The following is a 21,807-nucleotide window of genomic DNA, read 5'->3' as shown; positions in this document are numbered from 1 at the left end:
GAATACTGACTTGGTCTGGGTTTTGATTGGTCTGGCATCAGTTGTGTGGTTCTTTGGGCAAGCACAAAGAGAATGCTGCGGTTATTCTTGGACCGCCACTATCTGCGCTTCCATGTACTGTAATGTTCTAGTGTTTACCATCACTGGTGCTGTTCATCTACTGGGATTATGAGTCAGTCCTGTTAAGAAGCCGTGGAGAGGTCCTACAAGGACACTGACTGACTGACTGACCTCCCCTCACTGCATCCAAATTAAAGTGTTTGTATGACTCCAACACACAAACCGAGCCCGGACACAACCATCACCACCAAACTGAATTCTACTGTGTTTTCTTTGCAGTGTGCGTGTTTGGCGTGTGTGTGTGTGCCTGTGTGTGTGTGTGTGTGTGTGTGTGTGTGTGTGTGTGCTCTGTAGCCTCAAATTAAAATTGGCCTTCGCATTGAGTTTTTCTTTCATACAGTGCACATTTTGTCATGTTGTTTGTGCGCTCTGGAACGTCAGCACAGATATTTTCGGTTGCGTGGAGGAGTCTACCCATAGCAGAGCAAACACAACCCAGCGTCGGCAGAATGTTTTGTTTGCGCAGCCCAGCGCCTTTCAGCGAGCATTCGCACCTCATCTTCTTCACTGACAACGTGACGACGTATCCATGGGAATTTAATTTCTTACTGGACGGCCTGACAACGCAGCTGGCTATCAAGCACGCCATGTACTGGCAACATCTGAACCCTTGACTGCAGCTGACTTGACATCCACATTCTCTCTCCACAGCTGAACCGTGCACTTCCAACTAACATAAAATGCCCCAGAGTCATTTGAAATGTCAACCAGTATCACTGCTGAAAGTAAATTAAAATGGTTTATGTTTCTGAAATGACTATTTGACCTTTTGTTGTTTCAGTGGTGCATTACGTCTATCCCCTTGATTACACATGTCAACCAGTGATGAAATGTAGAAACCTAAGGTCTGTGCCAGATCTTCATTCTGACAAAGCATCCTGTGACATCACAAACCACAGCTTGGGTTTAATATTTACCATCAACATTACTAAGAACCTGACCCTGCTGAACAATATGACAAAGTGTGTCATAACTGTAATTTAAGTAAATATACGATCCGTCAAATTTTCCATAACATTCAGAATCTTCTTTCGGACAAGTCAAATGAAAAAAAGCTTTTGCACTACCGTACAAAAAGTGACAAAAGTTTTCCTCAGTCAGTTCAAAAAGTTGTACTAATGACAAACTACTGAGAATTAATTTATAAGCCTTGTCTCATTAATCTGCATAGTAATTCAGTATTCCATTAAACTCTGGGGTTATTTTCCATGGTAATACTTCATATTCTTCATTCATACACCGTATGAATATCTATGCAAATACTTTTGTTTCCCATAAACATAGTCACAGATCATTACATTTGCAGATGTTGTGTGTCTGTAATTTAAGGATGCACCAGGAAAGACAAGTAGTATGAAAAATGCAATCTTTAAAATATGGTATTGTGTGCGTGTGCGTGTGCGTGTGCGTGTGCACGTGCACGTGCACGTGTGTGAAGCAGAGGAGTAATGTAATAAAAGCCAGTCGAACACAGTGTTCCAGGTCAGAGCTTAAGTCTGCACGGCTTCGGTCCAGAGAGCAGAATGAGTCACCGGAACAGAGCAGATTGCTAGCTTGCAGAATTCATTAAGACAAATGTAAGGTATATGGATTTCCTCTGGAAGTCAAAAAAAACCTTGGCAGCTGCAGAAAAGCACCCAAGCGAATCCTCAAGTAGCTTTCCATACAACTTTGGAATGACAGCATGCTTTTGCAACTGCATAGATGATTGATGCTCGTCTGGATGCAAATGAATTATCTTAAATCCTTCAGCTTGCTGGCCTATTTCGTTTTTGGAACTATTCTCATACAGCTACAACAGACTATTAGTATAAAACGGGCAATTAACAGATCCTATTCAAGCAGTTAGAAGAAGAGAAGAAGAAGAAGAATTACTTTATTTATCCTGCAATGGGGAAATTGAACTTTTTCACTCTTATTATTAATCATGTTACACACACAGGCCCGAAATACACACACATGCACAAACAGGACCTATATACATGCAATTACTGGAGACCTGTTAGAAAGAGGGGGCTGCCAGTGACCGGCGCCCCGAACAGTTACAAGTTTGGTGCCTTGCTCAACAGCACCTCTGCAGTGCCCAGGAGATGAACTGACACCCCCCCTAGCCACCAGTCCACACTCCATACATGGTCCACACAGGGACTTGAACCAGTAACCCTACGGTTCCCAGCCAACTCACCTATGGACTGAGCTACTGCCACCCCAGTTTAATACCTAATGAGTAGCTTTGCCCTGTGAAATAATAATAATAATGGGAGAATGATAACTTTATTTGATATGGCATCTGTTGCAGACAAAGTCACAAAGGGTTTCTCATGATGAAGTTGCTCAAATAACACCCAAACAGTAAAATGAGCAAGTGAAACTTAAATACCAATGGAAATAAAATATAAAATAATTAAAAACACGACAATGCAAACATGCACACAGAGGCCATTGTAGACAGGAAGTCTGTGTGGACACTGATAATGCTGAAGAGAAGGCACATTTGGGATAAAGATGTGTTTAATCCAACAACACTAGCTGCTCATGCAACGTCTCTCTGTGCAATGGCGCCCCCGTGCGGCGACGAGGCAGTAATGCACCAATAAACACGGTCCAGTTACTATGTTCAGTGTTAGAGTTACGGTAACGTCATTACTCTAGTAAATTACTATTTAAAAGGCAACAATAATGCTAAAGTTGATTGTTATAGTTAACCTGTTTAACATTGTCACAAGCTGTGGAGTTACATTTAATTAGAAAGGAGGTGACGCAGATTAATTACAATTACAATAACGTGCAACACCTTATTATGCTCAGCGGCTGTTAATAAGACATTAAGTAATGGACTATTTTGGTGATAAGTAAAGTAAAGATAAGGAATTATGAATGTTTAGCTAAAACTAGTTGACAGTGTTGCCTGTGACGACTCAAATGTTACGTTTAAACGTGTTAGAGGCGCTATTTGTGCGGCGATAAGGTTCTGCGCGTATAGTCAATAAACCCGCTAAACAGACCCAGGATCAGCGGTTGAACTGTGCAATTCAAACGTTCAAACACGACACGTAAATTAACACCTGATCCAGAGTCAGCCACCTCGGGACCGGATGTCGGTAAAGTGAAATACACAAGTGCCGTTTTCTACAGGAAATACCTTCCGCTGTGGAGAAGAACATTGTGAAGGGCTGCCATTTTAGCGACCTTACGGTAAGAAAACTAGCTTCGTGTTGTGTAACGTTAGGGAGGCTACACGTCCAGTATGCGCCGCACCGTGTGTGCTGCGCTTGTACTATCGCATGTCAAGCCAGTTCGTCTTGTGTTCACAGTTAATGTTAGCTTAACCTAGCTTGTTTGCTATGGTGTCTGTGACGCTACTGTTAGCAGTTACTAACCCTAGCACTGGTTGCTATGGCAGCTAGGGTTTAGGTGAAGTTACAAGGGTTTGACTCACCTGTACCTTACGTCAGAGAGGTTAACGTTAGTAATGCTATGCGGCTTAATATTAGTTGCCCCTTCCCTGCAGATTGTATCTACCTTATGCAACGTGCACTGCTCCAAAAGTAGCCACTGTAATGTTGATGCATGAAAACCACTAATTTGAGGGTCTTTAAAATATTCAGCAGAGGTGTTTCTGGAGTCTGTTGGGGCCCTGGGCAATTACTCCCGGGGGGCCCCTCGAACCATCACCATTATGTTATAAATGAGCGAATTGTAAACATTCCTACTTTCAAAGTTAGTTAATTTAAATATATCAATATAAACATAAAAAACCCTCGTAATTCAAACATATTAAAATGAACAGCATTAAAAACCACAACAGTAATTCTTGGGTGGAGTCATGTGGGTGCCCCTAAGGGAGGTCAGGTCTCCTACTACGTCCATTTCCACTATGGTCGACCACCTATAATGACGCCCCTAATTTGCATGTGAGTCGGTCAGGAGGCCGCTTGACCGAGTAGAAAATGGCCCTGTCGGCCCTGCCCCCTGTTCACCTGATTGCTGATTAGATAACGCTAAGCAGGCTTTGACGTGCAAAGCAACCCGCGCCATTTTTAATAGCAGGCGAAGCGGTAGCAAGCACACAAGAATATATCATCAAGAATATGGAGCAGCAAAAATGAAAGAGCAGAGTTATCTATAGGTGGACATACGAAGAGGTCCGGGCCATGTTGGTTTGCTCCGCTCCTTCCAGCTTGGCGTCTCTTCTTTATTGTTCACGACATTGTTCACACACTGTAACACTGATCAGCTGATCGCCGGTGATTGAAACCCATTCAGAGTGCTACGGAGTCTCATGAATCCCTCTCTGGCCTTTTTTTGTAATGGAAACACGGGGAGTGAACGGCCATTTGAGAGGGCCACTCTATAAGGCGAGTGGAAACACGACCACTGTCTTTGCTCACTTTGTGCATTATTACTGCTGTAGTTTAAAGTTCGTCAGCCCTCGATCGGCCCCCCACTGCCTGCCTGCCTTGCGTACTGGCAAGCGGCGCCTCTGATTGTAGGACCTTGGCCCCACCTCTGAGAAAGCATATGTGAGAATTCATTAATATGATGTAACACGTTTAGTTTAGTCAAAGCATCATGTCACCATTCCCCCTTTCTGTTTTTATCAACATCACAGATTAATTATGGGGCTCAAAGTGGTCCAGCTCACCTCTAAGTCCCACCATGAAAACATACTGGCCTCTCTGCATCAGCTGAGGCTGGAGGGACAGCTGAGTGACGTCACAGTGCAGGTGGACTACCAGGGAGACGTGCAGGAGTTTCAAGCCCACCAGTTGATGCTGGCAGCGTCCAGCGGCTACTTCAAGAAGATCCTCCTCTCTCAGGATGCTACCCGAGACAAAGTTTTACTCTCCAATATGCACTCAAATGATTTCTCCAAGTTTTTGGAATTCGTGTACACTGGTAAAGTAGAAGTTGTCCGAGACAAGATTGGTGACGTTCAAGCAGCGGCACAACTTTTGGACTGCGAGGATCTGTCCCGGGTTTGTGGTGAGGCCATGAACGCTGGAGTCCTACAGAAACCTACAGGGAAAACGGCTGTATCAAAAGTTGACGACTTACATGGTGCCACGAAAGAAAAAAGGACCAAAGGGAAGAAGCAGCCTACAAGCTTACTTCTTAAGCGGCAGCTCTCTCCACAGAGCTCCGATAGAGAAGTCATTTCAAAAAGATTAAAGGCAAACAACGCAGCAAAGGTCCAAAAAAGACAAGGAAGAAGCCTACAACTGAAGTTGGCTGGTCGTAAAGTTCTTAAGAGGCGTTTGGATACTAATAGAAAGGCTAACCCCAACGATGAAAACCAAGTTACCAGTGAAGACACAGAGGAGAATGGGGACAGGACTGAAGCTGAGGCTCGGGCAGAGAAAATGGACGAGTCAATCTCTGATGTGGATGAGTTGGAATGTGAGGAAGATGTGCAGAGTAGTGATCCTGAAGACTCCTTATTGTTATCTCTGGAGGAGGAAGAGGATGAGGAAGAGGAGGAGGAGGAGGAAGGACAGTCCAAGGAGAAATTAAAAAGAACATCCAAGGCCAAGTTCCAGTGTAACAAGTGCCAGCGGACCTTCCACTACGAGAGAAGCTACTTGAAGCACATCAGGTAAGACAGTCTAGCGCTCCTGGGTTTCATTTATTGTGGAATACCATAGTCAAATAATAATCAATGCATCTGAAGCATAAGACAAGGCCACTGTCTTCTGATACTGCTGTAACCCGTTACCGCTCTCTCGGCCAGTACATACCATGGAGTGAAAGCAGATGTCATCTATCGCTGTGAGACCTGCCAGCAAACCTTTGCTAACCGCAGCAATCTGAAGATCCATGAGAAGCACGTCCACAGCACTGAGAGGCTTTTTGCCTGCGAGTCCTGCGCAAAGACCTTCAAACGGAAGAAGGACGTTGTCCGCCATCAAAGACAAGTGAGGACTTATTAAATCCCCCACACACACGCTGTATCTAAAAGTCATATACAGTATTATTCCTGTGATGAAAAATACATGCAGTACAAGATTTAAATATCCAATATTAATAACTGTAAGAGTCACATTTATCAGCATGATCATATCTGTCTTACATCCCCGCTGCTTCTCAGGTGCATGAACGTAACAATATGCGACACGTCTGCCCCGACTGTGGAAAGGCACTCAGCTCTAAAACTGCCCTGCTGTTGCACGAGAGGACACACACGGGCGCAAAGCCCTTTGAGTGCACCGACTGCAGGGCCAGATTCACCCAGAACTCCGCCCTCAAGATGCACCGCAGGTACGGAGCTCACTGACGATGGCTGGTCAAATGATGAGGAATCGATGAGTGGGTGGTTTGTAGATGCTAAAGACGTGTAGGGTTGTAGATGACATGTTTTTAATATTGTGTCAGTGAGGAGGAATGCAAAGCACACATATGTATTTGTATAATATAGACAAGGGCTAAACTTGTCTGTTTGTGTAGGACACACACGGGAGAGAAGCCGTTTGCTTGTGACGAGTGCGACGCCCGGTTCACTCAGAAGCACATGTTGGCCTATCATAAGCGATCACACACAGGTGAGAGTGATGTGATTTCAAAAGTATTGACATTTCCGCATTGTCATCTTCAGTCTGACCAACTGTCTCATGAACACAAGGCTATCTGCACATACACGAACAAAAGTGAACAGATTTGTTCTTTTTTTCTCCCTTTTAGGAGAGAAACCCTTCATGTGCGAGGCCTGTGGGAAAAGCTTTGCATCTAAAGAATACCTGAGACACCACTCCAACATCCACACCGGCTCCAAGCCATACAAGTGCGAAGAATGTGGTCGAGGCTTCGCTCAGAGAAATTCCCTCCACCAGCATTTAAAGATACACACAGGTAATTGTGTGAATCATTGGCATATTCGTTCTTGTTCATTTGGAGGCACAATCTACTTTTACATCTGAAAGACAAGTTTCTTCCTGATTCTCTGTTTACACGCTGTTTTTTTTTGGCTAATGTTTGTTTCCTCTAGGCGAGCGTCCATATAGCTGTAAAGACTGTGACAAGCACTTCACCCAGCTCAATGCCCTCCAGAGGCACCAGCGTATTCACACGGGAGAGAAGCCCTACATGTGTGGTCTTTGCAGACGCACATTTACGGACAAGTCCACCCTTCGCAGGCACACACTGGTGAGCAGCGCTTATCTTACCGTAACTATCAGATTGGGTATTTTCCTCTGTATGAGTACAGTGTTGATTAAACATAGCAATGTACCTTTATCACCCGATATGTTGTGTTTGAAGTACTTTTACCTGCTGTGACTGCTGTGGAAATAACACAAGCTCTTTTAACGTTCAGATTCATGACTCAGATGCTCCCTGGAAAACCTACCTTGTGGTTCTGGAGGGAAATGTGGAGGATAAGAAACCCAAAACCCCCACTAAGGAAAAGATAGAAAAAGCAGGAGCAAGGGAGAAGAAGAGCACCGCTAGGAAAAGCAGCGATGACGATGCTGCTGCGGCCGCCGATACTGGTGCTGCCGGCGGTCATGATAACGCCAACTCTGACTCCTTTGTGGTGCCGTCTCAGGCAGTCACTCTCCCGTCTGAATGGTCCAGTCACGGCGCCATCGCTCTGGTCAACCACAGCACCCTCGGCGGGATCACCGTCATCCACACCGAGATGCCGCCCGGGACCCAGATCCAGCCCATCGTAACCACCGACGGCACGGGGGCCAGCGTCATTTCCATAGATGGATCAGCCATCCCCGTCCCCTTCTCCATACCAGTGTCCATGGCTCACTCGATCCCCTTGTTCTCTGAAGCTTCCTCCACTTCTCTGTCTTTACCCACTCTCTCGGTTTCTGTTTCCAACGGCACGTTGGCATCGGGCTCAGAGATCCCGACTGTTTCCACGTCATCTGTCCTGGAAGCTGCCGTCTCACAGACCATTTTGGCTCCAGTTTCAGAGACAGCACAGGACACCTCAGACGCGGATATTTTGCCGCCTGATATTCAGACTGTTGTCGTCGGTGAGGTTTGTGAAGGAAAACAAACAGCTGCTGTACCAAGCGGTGGAGAGCAGACGCCAGCAGATGACTCCTTAGGTGAACCCAAAGGGGCAACAGACAAGGTGTAGGAGATGCATGTGGATAGAAAGAATTTAATCTGGGTGTAGGGGATTCGAAATCCCATTACATCTCAGCTTTTCATGTTATCGTATCCATATTCTTTGGCATTAGCGGTGTGTGAATGTGTGGTCTGACTATGGTGTTTTTTGTCATTAATATGATCCAAAGTCCAGTGTTTCATTAGTCTCACAGGCTGATCATTGCACTGGGATAGAGGGAGATTGTGACAGAGAGGATAAAGCCACGCCAGATGTCAAGCTTTATCCCAGAACTACATCTAGTAAGACATACTAGTGTTTCACGAACAGACTCGGATGTGATGTTCAGTGTTTGTCACACTCTTTTCAGAATGTGATGGTATTCATAAAAAAATCACAAGTCTGCTGAGCTTTGGTCACCTGTTGGTAATTAAGGTATTAATGTGAGTCGTTAAATAATATTGTACATACTGTAGCTTATATTTCATGGGGTGAAATGTGGCATGAATCATATCGGACACAAATGAAACGATGGTGTTTGTTAGTTCATTAAAGCCAAACATGCGATCAGATTCAGTCCATTTTAGGAATCAAATTAAAGTCACACATCTGTTTCCCATACATTATGTATTACAGGAGTTACAACTTTGATGTGAGAAGTCCTTGGCAGCTGTGCAGTAGCACCCGGTGAATCCTCAAACAGTTTTCCATACACCTCTGGAATACCAGCATACTCTTGCAACTCTGCCTTTGATTCACGCTGGTGTGAATGTAAATGAAGTTGCATAAATCCTTCAAAATTCTGGCACTTTTCTCTCATTTGGAACCATTTCCATTGAATCACAGCTGTGTTTCTAACTGTTTATTACAGTCAGCAGATACCTCCTGCAGGATTTATAAGGCTGCCTCCCATAACAAAAGTTCTAGTTTTTCCTAAACGTTGAGGAAAACAACATCTGAAATTCACAAACTTTAAATCAATTAAAACAATGTTGTCACTTGCAAAGAGGAAAGGCTGATCATATTTCAATCTGTCAATAGCGGCACGTGAGCAGGAGAAAGGAAATGCACACTACACATAATGTAGACATTGGATCAGTGTTATGTAAGGACATGGCACAGTCATGTCAGAACTTGGTAACAGTACACTGTGAGAGATGATTGATTTTTCTATTTACAATCTTAAGCTCTACAGATCAACTGGTCATTGTTTAGTATCACGGTTAGTCTGACAGCAGAGGAATGCAATAGATCAATAAAGGAACATGTGAATTTCATTATATCAATGAATTAAGTGGTCATAGATTTCTATAAGGCAAGAAGAAGAAGAAGAATTCCTTTATTAGTCCCGCAAATGGGGAAATTCAATTTTCACTCTTATTTTTTTCATTTTACACACACACACACACACACACAGGACCTATATACATGCAACCAATGGAGTGATGTTAGAGCGAGGGGGCTGCCAGTGACCGGCACCCCGAGCAGTTGGGGGTTCGGTGCCTTGCTCATCAGCACCTCGGCAGTGCCCAGGAGATGAACTGGCACCTCTCCAGCCACCAGTCCACACTCCATTCATGGTCCACACAGGGACTCGAACCAGCAACCCTCCGTTTCCCAGCCCAGTCACCTATGGACTGAGCTGCTACTACCACCCCAAACTTCTTTATACTTAATAAAAGGTAACACATATGACATGCTAAATAAAGAGTAATCATTTAAATAGGTTTTTGCACTTTGAGAAAAATGCAAGGTACTGGAATATTCCCTTTAGTTGGAAAGTGTTGATGAAATGTAATTAATGCTCTAAAATGAAACTGACTCAGAGAACAGAGTGAGAACACAGTTGAGATTATAATATCTTTATTATTGTCCACTTCGCACTAGCATACAGATCATATCCAAGGTTCATCATTACTCCGTCTGGAAGAAGCTGGATACGCAGGGTGACTGACCCTTTCGGTAAAAACTTTGGTCTGGCTCACGCTAGTGAATGTAACACAACACTAATCTATACACGATGGCATGCTTAGCGACTGGCCGTTTGGAAGGTGCGCTGCAGCGGTGAACCTTCGGTGATAACACGTCACAACACAGCACGAGATGAACGACTAATGATGAACACGACCGCGAGATTACTGCCCTGGAAATGCCGCTTTCCACGTCAGTGCATTTCGTTCAAAAATACAATTTTTTTTTGTTTTACAGGCAAACTATAAATCACTCAAACATCCAAAGTATTAGAACATCAACAAATCCTCAGGTAATAATAAATGACGGAATGTAAAGTATGAATGTGTAATGTCGTGATGAGACACAAATGTTTAACAGTCTACTCTTGGTGCATATCATCGCCCTTCTTCGAGAAGAGCCTCCCCCTGTTGGTGATCAAATAGAGACAAAATCACTTTTTTCAAGGCTGGGATGACTTAAGTTTTAAGAACCATGACGTTGATTTGACCCCTTCCCTTTTACTCCGACACATAAAAAAACGAATATAATGGTACATTCCTGATATCCGTACACACCGTGATAATCTTATGTAAAGCGAACTGAAACACTTAAAATACCTGTTTAAATATGTAATAAACTTGATTTAAAAAAAACAACAACAGCTGCATCTGACTAGGAAACGATAGTTGTACAAAACATGCAGTGCTCGTTCAATACTAACATCCGTTTGAATACGATATACCGCTCTGAAATCCCTCCAGGACGGATTTCAGCAGGAAAGGTATGCAGCAGTCCTCTGGACAGAGGCGAGGGCGACAGGATTTACATTCTGACTAGATTCAGATATGCTCGTAAGGAAAGCAAAGATAGTACTCGGACGGAATAGCGGTGAGCAGTGGAAAATTCAAAGTCATCAGCAGACACTCGTGTAAAAGTGCGTGTGTGTGTGTGTGTGTGTGTGTGTGTGTGTGTGTAAAAGCATGCGTGATGGATTTGTCCCTCCGTGCTGCATATCTATCCCTGGGTTTCTCTTATTTCAAATCCCCTTCGTCGCCCTGGATGGTCTTTTTGATGCGCAGGAGGAGGGTTGTGTGCCACTGGTCCAGGCGTGAGATCGAGTCGAACTCCTTTACCTGCAGGCGGGGCAAAGGGGACATGGAGATAGGCTTTGTTTCCAAATTTTGGATTGAGATCCTAAATTCAAAAATACTCGACTTGTCAGACAGCTGCACTGTTCACACTACACACCTTTCTATCTGTTTGAGTCTTGACGTCTTTGGGGTTATCACACAAAAGTGGCAGAATACAGTTTAAAACCTACCACCAGCACTGTTCAAACTAGCACACCTTCCCCAAACCTGACATCAAAATCATACTGTACATGTAGAAGAGGACTTTTCACTCTCTGACTTTGAGTTAACTTTTAAAACTCCTGCAGGAGCTCGGCTATATATGGATGCTCTCCATCTGTCTGTTCCACGTGGACACACAGTCCTGGGAGACTGAATGGATACCTGAGATCCAGCTTTCAACTTTCCTGAACACACACGGGATCCGACGGAACTACAAGAGCCGACGCAAAAGGACTCCTGTGCACCCCAAAAGCCCAGGTATACAAGACTTACTGCCTCTGTGAAAGCTTCACCGTTCTGTTCCTCATGAGCATCAAGAAGTTTCTAGTTAAGATAAAAAAAAGTAGGTTACAGTTAGAAACTCACTAGATTAAGAGGGGGAAAAGTAAGGCATGAAATTCCTCCGAGAGCATCGAGTTACCTTCAACAGCTTGCATTCTCGGGAGTCTGAGAAAGCCGGGAACATCTCCTCATATTTTTCAATGGCAATCTGCGGAGACACGGCGTGTTAAACCCCTACCACAACTTCCCGTTCCCGTAATCCTCGGAGTGAACCGCAAGGGTGTAAACTCGCCTTAGCGTTGAGCTCGTCGACGATGAAATGACAGAGGGAGGCTTTGAAGAAATATTCTTTGGCACTGTATTTCAGCAGAGGGTTGTCCATCGTGTTGGCTCCGACCTAGATATATAAGGGGAAAAAAACGGTTAGAAATGTCAGCGTCATCACAAATCAGCGCTGACCGAAAAGCGTTAGCAATGACACGCAAATACAAGTCGTGCACACCTGCTCGTAGATCTCAATAGCCTTCTGGTACTGCTCCAACTGAGCGCAGTAACCCCCCACCTTCAGCAGACACTTGTTGGCAGAGCTGAGGAAAATTGCACAACACAAAAGGTACAGAACGCATTTAATAGAACACAGAACGTACATCTGGAGTATGGGATATCTCTTGATTTGATTGTATCAAGTTTGTAGCGTGCAGTTCAATAACATGTGACACTAGAAATGTTGAATCCAGAATGGAAATATGACGGGACGGAGCTCTGGACACAGGCCTTTCTTTAAAAACACTCGTTGCGGTGGGAAAGGCACAGGTGTGACCAATAACATTAACGATGGCTTCGTTCTATTTAAAGTGTGACATCATGCACCGTGCCGCGGAGTCAGGGACCCTGAAACTGAATCGGCCACTGTAAATTTTAAACAGCCGCCGTTGACTTTATTATTTACACCTGTGCTTTTCCTTCGGTGACGTACACAGCGTGTCTCCTGCGGCGAAGGCAGGCCGTTTACGGTGCAGCTGGTGATTCATACTGAAGCGGTCTCGAAAGCATTAAGGGCAGATAAATCAATGTTAAGCTCACTTTTAAAATACTGCAAACTCTCCACTACTAGAAGAGCAGACCTGAAACCCACACAGAAACCTGGCATATGGGGCCTAGCGTATCCAAGCAGCAGACTGATGCAACCAATATGCATAGTTTGACATGTCATAGCAGGAAAAACACAGGTGTAATAATAAAAATGAGTGCACGATGTGTAGGAAGGTTAGTTCCATGGCCTACTGCTGTGCACGTTGGCTTACTTGCACGCTCTCGTTAGGGTTATGAGTGACAGCTGGGCTTTCCCTGCTGTGAGTCCGATTGTGAATTAATGAACTATAGGGTTTCTGATTCTGTAGGAGCCATATAGAGGTAGAAATAGAAGCCTTTCAACATAAAAACATGTATATTGAACATGTATAAACATGTATAAAAAAATTAAAAACGAACATTGTTATTCATTGCAACAAGGTTCTAGTCTTAATTAGTTTTTTCATTCTATCAGGCTGTAGAAAAATGGAGATCATTGTACTTCACCTACAATATTTAAGCATGAAGATTTCTTCATATCACCATTTTTATCAGAGTTTTATCAGAATATTCGGTATTTTACCTGTTGGATTCTTCCCCTTTGTAGTAGTCTGCTGCTTGTTCGTAATGGGCGACAGCCTTTACGAGAGAAAAACAACAAATACTGTTGCGTGCTCCTCAAAACAGATACTTCATGTCGAGGTAGTATTAATAATAGTTAGCAGTATGTAACGTCTGATATTACCTTTTCGATATCCACCAGTTCGGACTCGTAGATCTCTGCGACGTTGATGTGGTGTTTGGCTGCGATGGTGAATCTTCCCTGGAGGAGGAGATGGAGGAGGAGGAGGAGGAGGAGAAATCATTACTAACTGGATCTAACTTCAGACGCCTCTCGAGTCAATGAAAGTGTTGCATTACATTCTCAGTGAGAGAGGCGAGGTCAAGCTGTAGCCTGTGGCTTCACATCTACGAGGAATTAAGCCTCACTTACGGAGAATAACAAGTAAGCACCTTGATCGAGGTATCAGTGTTAAACAAACAAACACACCTGTGTGCTGTGAATATGTCGACATGGGCCTAAAGATAAAATCTGGGAGTGAGAGGGAAGGGCAGGGAGAATCTGCTACATCTCTGTGGATGAAGATTCAACTAGATCACTGGTTCTCAAACCGTGGTACTCAAGCTCTCTCTGGTGGTACTTGAAGGAATCTCCAAAATAAATAAGGAAACATTAATTACTAAATTAGTATAACACTAAGAAAATACTTCAACTTTTAAAAGTTCAGCATTTCCTGTCATATTTTTGTTTCACTATCAGCCTTTTATGTAGCCACGTTCATGAGCTACATCTAAACTGTGATGGCAAGAGAGTAAGCAGAGATAAACATTGATTTATTCATCTTCAACTGCTTGTCCCTGTCGGGGTCGCAGGGGGCCTGGAGCCGATCCCAGTTGACATCGGCATGAGGCGGGGTACATCCTGGACAGGACACCAGTCTATCACAGGGCACATAGAGACGAACAGAGACGGACAACCATTCACACCTACGGGTGATTTAGAGTCATCAATGAACCGAACACGTGCACGTCTTTGGACTGTGGGAGGAAACCGGAGAACCCGAAGAAAACCCACGCAGACACGGGGAGAACATGCAAAAATGATCTGTTTAAAAACACTGACATGTCAGTTCTGATGCCACCCCAATAAATCTCCTGATTAGGTATAAACCTCCCTGTCTGTAGCTGAATAGTGTCGGCCCACGCTGCTATATTTTCACACTGGTCTTAGTGGTGGGACCTGAGAGAGCCTGATATTTTCTGAAGTGGTACGTCATGAGCAACGTTTGAGAACCGCCGATCTAGATGATGTGATATCAGAACTATACAGTAGGTCAAAGGAGAGTAGTCACTCCTAACTCTTCTTAGCTATAAAACCAAACTGATATGGACAAATATACTGATCAGAACAAAGATGGACACTGTCTATGCGCATCTTACCATGTCTGTGTATATATCGATGGCAGCGTTTAAACACTTGATTGCCTCTTTTGGCAGCATAAAAGCAAGAGGAGGGAACAGTTAGTCATCACGTTAGTTTTGTTGAAATCTAACAAACCATTGTGTTATTTCAACAGGGTGAAATGAGGTGACTGATACAATCAAACTTTCTCATGTCGCATGCAACCAGGTGTGTGACAGGTAGAATAAAAAACAAAACCACGAGCAAGAGCCTTCTTTTTATCTTCTTATACAAAACAAATACTGTACATCAGCCAGCTCCCATCCCCTAAATCTATGGCTACATCTATGTTAAAGATCCCATATTTACATGCTTAAAGTCTGTCTGAACATAACTGTATTCACTCTCTGCCTGAACTGTCTCTTTAAGCCCTCCGCTGCACCGTCATTGCATCCAGGGAATGACTGTGGTGGCACTTTCTACCTATATATGGTAAATGTGCGTGTGACATCACAATGGTAGAGAGTCCAGACAGCTCGTTTGAAGGCCTGGTTTCTGAATACGGGCTGTGAGCATTTGCACCTTGACTTGCTTTATAATCAAAACAGACATGGAAATATGACTTTTCATAATATGGGATCTTTAAATGAGGCCACAGAGAGTACAAAGAGTGCTATACCTCAACTCCTGATGAATGTCATAACATGAGAAATAACTGCAGCACATTATAATCCATCAGTTGCAGATTGGCCTCATTATAAACTACAGGCTCACGACAGTCTCGTCAACTTAACTAAAAACAGAATTCATGAAAACAATTTAAATGAAAAGTTTTTTAGTTGTGGATGCAATAAATGAAAGCAACAGCTGTCTACTGTAGACTGCACATTATTACTTTAACAGTACAAATACTGCATTTATCTAAAACAGGGAAATACAAATTCAGGCAATCAAATGTAAGATACGGTTTGAAATGACCCAAAGGGTGACCACGTCGACTCACCATTAGGGTCAGACTTCTTGTAAGCATTTCCTGCATCGATGAAACTGGTGGCGCAGTCGTGTTTGTTCTGCAGCTGCATGTGGAGACGAGCAGCCTTGCAAAACGCATTTCCAGACGCTGAAGACAGAGGAAAGAAGAGGACAGAAACTTTCACATGCATACTATATACTTTGCATTTAGTTGATTTGTGCACATAATTCCTCCTCCTCTGTTTTTTTTTTTTTATTAAACTCGTGGCAGTGCTGGTATAGTGCCAAAAAATCAGCACATAATCCTACAGCTTCTCAAGTGTTTTGAAATTGATAAGGTGGATAGAGAACAGCTCATCGCACCGCTCCAGTTCTTGGCCATCTTGAACATGTTGGCTGCTCTGCAATACATCTCGCAGGCTTCTTCCACTTTGTGAGGTCCTCTAGGCAAAGACAGGAAACAAAAACAGATGTCAACAGTTGAATATAGTACACATTTCTATGCAGGCTCCGTGGCGTATTAAGGTTAAACCTGGGAAATAAAAGCGTCAGTCTGGAATACATATTGAACTTATAGCTAGTAAATTATGCCTAAATGACACCATAGGGTGATGAACTGTATAACGTGCAAAGTTGTTGCATTTCTCAGGCACATGCAATGCTCAGACTGGTGGACTGGCTTATATAAATCCCTGCTATACGGGCACTATAGATCTCCCTCCCTCCATGACAAGAAGTGGACCCCTGGGAGCTCCCTGGAGTTGCAATAATACTCTGGCCATTCAATCATCGCAGAGGATTACATCACCGCTTGGTTAGCCACAGAATTACCAATATAAAGCCTGCCAAGAATTATCACGCACGGGAACTGCCGACAACTAACATCTGGGGGTCACCTAGGACAGAGGCCGAGTCGTGCAAGACAATAACTGCTGTTTTTTGTATTTTGGGCCCATGTAATAAAGCCTTCTTGACATGGTAAAATATTCAAATATAAGACATTTATTAGATTTCAATAACAGCGGATTAACAGCAAGGTCACTGGTGGGTAAGTCTTCGAAAGGAATCAGAGTGTGTGTAACCTTTGCGATGACAGCTGTTATGGAAAAGACAATCCCATTCTTTTGAAAGCAAGAATGCAGCCAGGCATTATTAACAATAGGGGGAAAGTACTTTCCAACACTCATCTATGAATGTGTTGTTTTTTTCATTACCAGTCAGATAAGGAAAAGCTTGTAAATGATGTGACTTTTTAATGAAGGCTTTGCTGCACTTTATTCCTGCCGGGTGACATTCCTGTACTCCAGACCATGTTTGTACTCCATTACAAGTAATCATGGCATAGAACCATGGGTGTCAAACTGATCCAGTAAAGGGCCGTGCTGCTGCAGGTTTTCATTCCAACCATCAAAAACACACCTGGTCCAACAAATCCAACTGTGTGAAGACAGTTCAGATGATTGAGTAAGTCGAGTCAGGTGTGTTCTTGCTTGGTTGGAATGAAAACTTGCAGCCACAGCGGCCCTTTACTGGATCAGTTTGACACCCATGGACTATAGAGTCAATACAAATGTTAAGCAAACAGGCTAGTTACACCAATGAAGCCTTTAGCATGAATGAAAAACAGCATCTGTCATTGGGGGGGTTTGCCTCATCCTTTCACCTCTGTGTGTTCTGGGGATTAAATCAGGTGTTAAAGGGTGCACTAAGAAAAGCAACCATCAAAACTGAACAATGACAATTAATGCTGTTGTGTTACAAGAAATACATCCACTGCCACTGCCCCGGAGAGTGTTTTGCACAAAAACAGGTGTATCTTGACTTGATGATTGATTCATTTCTGGAGTTTAAATGAAATGTAATCATTAAAAAGATCAACTGTTCAGACCAGATAACAGTATATGACATATGTGCCACCTTGCACAATGTGGAGATTGTGTGAAAGCTACAGAAAAGGTGGCAAATACCAAACCAACGCTAGGTGCAGGGGAAGAGTCGTGATGTGCTGGGGATTAATTCAGGTGTTCATGGGTGCACTAATAAAAGCAACCATCACAACTGAACAATGACAATTAATGCTGTTGTGTTACAAGAAATACATCCACTGCCACTGTCTCTGAGAGTGTTTTGCACAAAAACAGGTGTATCTTGACTTGATGATTGATTCATTTCTGGAGTTTAAATGAAATGCAACCATTAAAGAGATCAACTGTTCAGACCAGATAACAGTATATGACATAAGTGCCACCTTGCACAATGTGGAGATTGTGTGAAAGTACAGAAAAGGTGGCAAATACCAAACCAACGCTAGGTGCAGGGGAAGAGTCGTGATTTGCTGGGGATTAATTCAGGTGTTCATGGGTGCACTAATAAAAGCAACCATCACAACTGAACAATGACAATTAATGCTGTTGTGTTACAAGCAATACATCCACTGCCAGTGCCACTGCCACTGCCTCGGAGAGTGTTTTGCACCAAAACAGGTGTATCTGGACTTGATGATTGATTCATTTCTGGAGTTTAAATGAAATGTAATCATTAAAAAAGATCAACTGTTCAGACCATATAACAGTGTATGACATATGTGCCACCTTGCACAATGTGGACATTGTGTGAAAGCTACAGAAAAGGTGGCAAATACCAACCCAACGCTAGGTGCAGGAGAGGAGTCGTGATGTGCTGGCTTGTTTACAATATCACCAACAGCTAACGGTAACTTAGCTAACCAACTGACACACAGGGACACCCACTGTCACGTGCAGCCCCGCTGGTTTAATACCTTTAATTAATACAATATCTCGCTAATGAACACATCGACAACAAACGGAGTGTACGTCTACATACAGACACAGGTCGGCTACGTGCCAACTTTGCCGCTCACAGTTAATGCTTGCTAGCTGTTTGTTCTTTGGTGCAGTGCTGTCTTACCCTCCAAACATCCCTCCCAAAAAGGAGCCGGAGGACTTGACTTTTTTGTCAGCGTCGGCCATTAGCTGAATCGCTTCCTTCTCTTTCCCAGAGTTGTCCATTGTTTTGTTTGTTGTTGTTGTTGTTTTTGTTGCTTTATTTGAGACAAACTTATGAGTGAGGCAGAAAATACCCGCAGAGGATTCCGCTGTGTACAGTGAGGATTACAGTCGATGGGTTTACTCAGCGTAGGCGTGACACCAGCTAGTGGCTTAGCTGAGGACCGAGGTATCGCGGGAGTTTGAGTGCTTGACGTGACAAAGGCAGACGGTGTCAAGGCAAAAGAAACTACAACTCCCGGTTTCATTAAAAAAAAGGTCGTGACGTGTGACGCAATATCCGGTTGCGATTCGCGAGAATATATTTAACGTTTAAAAAAATAATAACAAATTAAAAAAATAAAAAATAATAAAAATAATAAATATATATCTATCACGTTCAAATAAATAAATAAATTAATCAAAATTAAAAAAATAAATAGATTTTTTAAAGTATTTATTTATTTATTTTATATATATATATATATATATATATATATATATATATATATATATTTTTTTTTTAAATGTATTTATTTATTTATTTTTAAAAGACAGCTTTAAAAATAAATAAAGCAGCTTTAAATTGATGTTGTATTTGCCCACTGTTAACTGTTTTTTTTGGAGGGACATAAAACACTTTGTCTACAACAAAACTAGACAATACATAACAATTAGACCTGAAGATATTATATCAAAATTTGAACATGATGACAAATCAGTTTGCTTCATAATAAACCTCATGATTCCAGTAGGAAAATGCCACATCCACAAGTCCCTCCCTAACTTTAATGTCTTCACAGAAAAGTTTAATGTTTATATAAAAACCTCGTCACTGATGCTAAAGAAGAAAAGTGAAAACACACTGTGATACTTGAACTCATTTCACTTACCCCAGAATAAGAAGTGCCATATCTATGTATTTTTTTTAATTTATTTTATTTATATATAATTTATACATATTTAATGTCTTTATCTGTCAGTGTCTGTTTCTATGATTCTGAATGTTTAAACACTCTGATTGTCTGTACTTTTTCAATTGTGAAATAAAGATTCTTATTGGGAAGAAAAAGAAAAAATATACATAATATTCATATAGTTGACGTTAATGTATATGCTGTTATTACATTTAGCACAGTATCAAATCACTTCTTTGAAAAACAATAAAATAAAATATCTTATTGCCTGGAAAATCCTACTAAAGTTGCATAAAGTGTGTAAACTGTGGAACATCAGAGGGCGCTAAAACATTACAACTGAATCGGCATCCTCCCGACCAGTCGAGTATTCATTTTACTTGAGCCACATACACTGCACATTACTTTTCACGTATATATATATATATATATATATATATATATATATATATATATATTATACACAGGTTTATAAAGCTTCATAGATTGGTCGTTTATATTTTTTTTCTCTTAAGGATGTAATAATATGTTACTATGACAATAGTAAGGATCATTCTCTAATTCATATGGTAACCTTTTTATTTTACTAGGGACATTTTTCATCCATGTGCAAAAAATATTGGATTTTCAACCCTTAATTTCCTTCATTTTTAGTGGAACTTAAGTCATTTGATGAACTTCCTTGAAGTCACATGGGTTCATGTACTTTATCCTCTGTTTATTCTTATTGTATAATGAATTTACCCCTTTTGTGGTGTGATTTACTGTGTATCCTATTACAATGTTTCAGTTTGTGTGTATGTATGTATGTATGTATGTAAATATGTGTGTGTATGTATGTATGTATGTGCAGTATGTATGCATGTATGTATGTAAATATGTATGTATGTATGTACAGTATGTATGTTTGTATATATGTATGTATGTATGTACAGTATGTATGTTTGTATATATGTATGTATGTATGTACAGTATGTATGTTTGTATATATGTATGTATGTATGTACAGTATGTATGTATGTATGTTTGTACAGTATGTATGTATGTATGTTTGTACAGTATGTATGTATGTATGTTTGTATGTATGTTTGTATATATGTATGTATGTATGTACAGTATGTATGTATGTATGTTTGTACAGTATGTATGTATGTATGTTTGTACAGTATGTATGTATGTATGTTTGTACAGTATGTATGTATGTATGTTTGTATGTATGTTTGTATATATGTATGTATGTATGTACAGTATGTATGTTTGTACAGTATGTATGTATGTATGTTTGTATGTATGTTTGTATATATGTATATATGTATGTATGTTTGTATGTACAGTATGTATGTATGTTTGTATGTATGTATGTACAGTATGTATGTATATATGTATGTATGAATGTATGTATGTATGTACAGTATGTATGTATATATGTATGTATGTATGTATGAATGTATGTATGTATGTACAGTATGTATGTATGTATATATGTATGTATATATGAATGTATGTATGTACAGTATGTATGTATGTACAGTATGTAAATATGTATGTATGTATGTATGTATGTATGTATGTATGTATGTACAGTATGTGTGTATTGCGTAAATATACTTTATGTGATCTATTTTGCTCTCTGAAACTGTATTGTGTACTTGTATGTCTGACTGTGATTCTAATTTGTGATGAATAAAAATCTAAATGAAACTAAAACAAGTGTGATTAGTTTATTCATCCTTAGCATAGAATAGAATAGTCCAGGCTGATGCAAATGAAAAGATTGATTAATGATAAATCTGTTACAAGGTTCACGCTGATAACCGCTGCCAAAGACAATCCCCATAGAATACAACACATGTCATCAATGGTGTCTATTACTAATACTGAATGTGTATGTATGAGTTACCTTATTAATCATTAACTCATGGTCAAACTGCCGTGCCAGCAGCATTACATGGGTGTGTGGAGTGTGTCTAAACCTGCGGGCTAAGCAGATTTCAATGCCTCTCATTCATATCTTATCTCACATCACCTCATGTACGATAGGCTCACGTGCGAGTGTCAGCAAACATAATGTCGCTTCAAATCACAAGTCATGATTAGGTATAAACCTCCCTGT

General features: G+C 41.6%; 2 protein-coding genes across 3 annotated transcripts; one reads left to right on the top strand and one right to left on the bottom strand.

The window, feature by feature from the left end:
- The first annotated feature begins 3,215 nt into the window (after nt 1-3,215).
- gzf1 (GDNF-inducible zinc finger protein 1) lies at nt 3,216-9,007 on the top strand. Its single transcript, XM_083934520.1, has 8 exons — nt 3,216-3,315; nt 4,733-5,716; nt 5,852-6,035; nt 6,209-6,378; nt 6,565-6,659; nt 6,799-6,966; nt 7,103-7,260; nt 7,430-9,007. Exons 2-8 carry the CDS (start codon nt 4,740-4,742, stop codon nt 8,207-8,209), a joined length of 2,532 nt encoding a protein of 843 aa, XP_083790646.1. The 5' UTR covers nt 3,216-3,315; nt 4,733-4,739; the 3' UTR covers nt 8,210-9,007.
- A 1,049-nt stretch (nt 9,008-10,056) lies between these two features.
- On the bottom strand, nt 10,057-18,903 carry napbb (N-ethylmaleimide-sensitive factor attachment protein, beta b). Of its 2 annotated transcripts, XM_083934233.1 has the most exons (11): nt 18,701-18,903; nt 16,136-16,215; nt 15,804-15,920; nt 14,839-14,885; nt 13,583-13,660; nt 13,421-13,476; nt 12,269-12,353; nt 12,059-12,163; nt 11,906-11,974; nt 11,758-11,808; nt 10,057-11,265 (listed from the first exon to the last, which is right to left on the bottom strand). In XM_083934233.1, exons 1-11 carry the CDS (start codon nt 18,799-18,801, stop codon nt 11,164-11,166), a joined length of 891 nt encoding a protein of 296 aa, XP_083790359.1. In that variant the 5' UTR covers nt 18,802-18,903; the 3' UTR covers nt 10,057-11,163. The 2 variants fall into 2 exon arrangements, with proteins under 2 accessions (XP_083790359.1, XP_083790360.1); XM_083934234.1 differs by lacking the exon at nt 14,839-14,885 and having other exon boundaries at nt 18,701-18,712.
- Between the last annotated feature and the right edge of the window lie 2,904 nt (nt 18,904-21,807).

Source organism: Echiichthys vipera (assembly GCF_963691815.1).
Source record: "Echiichthys vipera genome assembly, chromosome: 19".
NCBI classification, from domain to species: Eukaryota; Metazoa; Chordata; class Actinopteri; order Perciformes; family Trachinidae; genus Echiichthys; species Echiichthys vipera.
This window is presented reverse-complemented; position numbering and strand designations above follow the sequence as displayed.

Bases quoted from the DNA above. Each gene is read 5' to 3' on its own strand.
- gzf1 (XM_083934520.1), top strand. From the start codon at position 4,740: ATGGGGCTCAAAGTGGTCCAGCTCACCTCTAAGTCCCACCATGAAAAC. The intron at 5,717-5,851 runs GTAAGACAGTCT...TCTCTCGGCCAG, and splicing joins AGCTACTTGAAGCACATCAG to TACATACCATGGAGTGAAAG. The intron at 6,379-6,564 runs GTACGGAGCTCA...CTGTTTGTGTAG, and splicing joins GCCCTCAAGATGCACCGCAG to GACACACACGGGAGAGAAGC.
- napbb (XM_083934233.1), bottom strand. From the start codon at position 18,801: ATGGACAACTCTGGGAAAGAGAAGGAAGCGATTCAGCTAATGGCCGAC. The intron at 16,216-18,700 runs GTAAGACAGCAC...GTCTTTGCCTAG, and splicing joins TTGGGAGGGATGTTTGGAGG to AGGACCTCACAAAGTGGAAG. The intron at 11,809-11,905 runs GTAACTCGATGC...TATCTTAACTAG, and splicing joins GAGAATGCAAGCTGTTGAAG to AAACTTCTTGATGCTCATGA.